This window comes from Pteropus alecto, unplaced genomic scaffold, assembly GCF_000325575.1.
Source record: "Pteropus alecto unplaced genomic scaffold, ASM32557v1 scaffold237, whole genome shotgun sequence".
NCBI lineage: Eukaryota > Metazoa > Chordata > Mammalia > Chiroptera > Pteropodidae > Pteropus > Pteropus alecto.
Window position 1 is genome coordinate 178,751 of NW_006440624.1, and position 3,141 is coordinate 181,891.

The following is a 3,141-nucleotide window of genomic DNA, read 5'->3' on the forward strand; positions in this document are numbered from 1 at the left end:
TATGCAGCTATGAATGTTGATTGCTTAAGGACTCTATTGCCTTTTCATCTAATATCAATACTCCTGCAACTAGGTGCCCAATCAAAGCATAGAAACAACCTCCAAGGAAAGCCACTGCCTTTGGCTCTGTTGTTGATGCAATAATCACCATGATGACCAATGTTTCATCACTATAATGAACGTCACTCTCCTGCCTAGGGATACCACTGGGCCCAGAGAAAGACCTGTGAGTGTGTATGGTGCCACTTTGTCCCATGGCTGAAGATGGTTTGTCAAAAATTTATTCTCATCCTCCAACAGAGAACAGTAAAACAACAACTGATGCAACAACTCTCTTTGGGACTGACAACACTATTCCCAGAACAGAAACAACTATTACTTCAGAAGGAGACCACATTTCTTCAGTAAATGACTATATGCTAGAAAATTTTTCAACAACTACAGGCAGCAAGCTTACATCTCCAAAGGAAAGACTGAAATCAGAAGAAGATGCGGAGTCCCATATCAAGTCATCAACCCACCTGGAGAAAGAAATTACCATGCTGACAGGCACTACAAACTCCATGGCTAATGACTCTATTATGAAAAATATCATTCCAGTGAAAATTGGTAATATTTCATCACCAGTTGCTACTGTTTCTTTAATAGATTTTTCCACTAACATGACTAAAGAAGATATTCTTTTGGATACCATTGACCCAGAAGATAAAGATGTCTTAATAACTTCTGAAGTCTCTGGCACACTGAAGAAAAACATTGCCAGCATTACTGACACTCCTGCCCTTCCAGCTAAGAAGAATAAACCTAATGTTAACAATTATAGTTCCTCAGTTAAATCCAATGTCACTGCTGAAGAGGTTGTCCAGATCACTGACTCCTCTATTGCTGAAATCTCTCCAGCTAATGAAAAACACTTCACTACTCTACCAGACATAACTGCCCTTACAGAAGAGAAAATAACTGAAATTGACTTAATTCTTCCAGAGGATAACCCTAATGCTATGTCTAAACTAACTGACTCTGATGAAGAAAACTTCATCACAGTGTTTGAACTTACTACCACTGTTGAAAGAGACAAAGAAAATCAAGAAGATGTTCTGCTGACCGATGAAGAGTCCATGGATGGAGTCAGTGTTTGGATGGAGAGAGAGATTGCCAATGAAACAGAGGACCATCCCATTTTGCTTACTGCTGCTGAATCCAGATATGACTTTGTTGTTCCTAAATCGGTAGCTATGAGCCTCCTGGAAGATTCATCTACTACAACAAAAGATTTGTCTGAAAATAGAATGGAATCTGTACCTAAAGACACTGAGGCATTTTCCAGAACTACACCTGATCTAGACACAGCAAACCACAAGGAAGACACGTTTACAACTGAAATGGGTGTCTTTAAACTACTAAAAGAAGAACCAGATGAGTTTCTGATTTGAAAGTAACAAAATAGGTGCCACATAGGACTGTGCAATAGCCTAGACAGCTAGTTTTAATGCCTAAGAAGTTTGTCCAGCAAGCAAAAACTTAACAAAAGGAAGAATGTGGACATTTAAGGCAAGTATTAGACTTAGAAAATGCAGATGCTTCGGAATAAAGGTCATAAATATATTTATGCAAATATATTTATGCAAATATTTTTATGGAAACTTACAAAAGTCAGCAGTATGAGTTCCTCTAGTATCACAAAGTTTAACTGAGTTGTCCAATAATTAATTATTTTAATATAAAATATTTAATCCTAGCCTTCAGGGACATGAAGAAAGAGCAATAAAGAAGTATCACTTTCTGCTACATTTATTAATGTATGTCATTTTAGTTAATGATAAATTGCATAGTTTAGTGTTTATTAAAGAGATAAAAAGAATTGAATTAATAACACATCTCAGAAAGTTATTATAGTATTGAAAGATCTAAAATGCCTATTCTAAACAGATTTTTTATTAATATGCAACCAATGATTCTCACCTATTAAAAAATACAACTGTAATGTTCATTCATATAAGACTAAGGCTCTTCAGTAATTGTTTTGCACCCACAAGTAAGAAATACAGAAAATGTTATAGATTTCTAGGATTTTGTTGAATGAAAACTAAGGCAAATGATATTTTACTAATATATATATTTGTCAAAAACAATATTGTATGTAAATATATAAATGGATTTAATTTTATTTCTTTAAAATTTCTTTCCTGAAATTTTGTCAATTTTTTTCAGGTCTTAAGCACTGATATCGCACTCTTCTTAAGCTTTTGGTTAGCAATTCAAGGACATATATCTTCATTCTTTTCTGACACAGACTTTTGAAATGATTCTGTTTTCACTTTGCTGACTTTCTTCAATAAATCTTTGACAGCAATTGATTTACTGTGTGTAGACGTGTTTAATATTTTAGTACAGAATTCTCAAATTAGAATGATGTAAGTAAAATGAAAATCTACTGTTTGTTTAAAGAATAACTTAACTCTGGACACCAAGAATAGAATTATTTTACATAGACTTATAATTTTATCATATTTAAAAAAAGAACAAGCTAAAACATTGAATGAATAGTAAATGGCACATATGGCAGGGGGGCGGGGTGGTAGGAAGTGATAAAGGATAAGAATTTCCTCCATTATAAACTATAAATGAATAATTATGATAGCATATTAAAATCCAGAAACACGTTTTAACATAAAAATTTAGTATATGGTAAAATGGATGCAAAACCATGGAATATGGTAGTTAACTAATCTTGCTTTAAAAATTGAGTGTTTGGGAAAAAATTAAGCTAGGGTGTTATTTAAAGCCATACTCTAAAATAAATTCTACACAAATCGAAAACATAAATATAAATTATACAAAAACTTAGAAGGAAATGTATGTGTAGATTTATCCAAATTGATTGAGAAATCTAAGCATGTAAGGAAATGGTAAAAAAAATACTGATAGCTTTGACATCATAAATAGTTAAAACTTTGTACAAAAGAAAACATGAAATTAAAAAGTAAATGATAGCTGGGGAAAATAAATGTATTGTACATGGCAAGGAATTTGTCTCTTGAGAAATTGAGATTTAAGCTAAAGAACGAAAAATGTGGAGAGTTGGGGACACAAGATTCTCAAAGCTCTGAGGCTACAAATGACTCCTAAGTCACAGTTAAT

The 3,141-nt window shown here is 33.1% G+C and overlaps 1 protein-coding gene across 1 annotated transcript; it reads left to right on the top strand.

Annotated features, from left to right (window-relative positions):
- The first annotated feature begins 254 nt into the window (after positions 1-254).
- On the top strand, positions 255-1,433 carry CABS1 (calcium binding protein, spermatid associated 1). The gene has a single exon (XM_006917279.1). The coding sequence runs from the start codon at positions 255-257 to the stop codon at positions 1,431-1,433; it is 1,179 nt and encodes a 392-aa protein (XP_006917341.1).
- The last annotated feature ends 1,708 nt before the right edge of the window (positions 1,434-3,141 follow it).

Excerpts from the sequence above, each read along its gene's own strand:
- CABS1 (XM_006917279.1), top strand. The coding sequence starts at position 255 with ATGGCTGAAGATGGTTTGTCAAAAATTTATTCTCATCCTCCAACAGAG.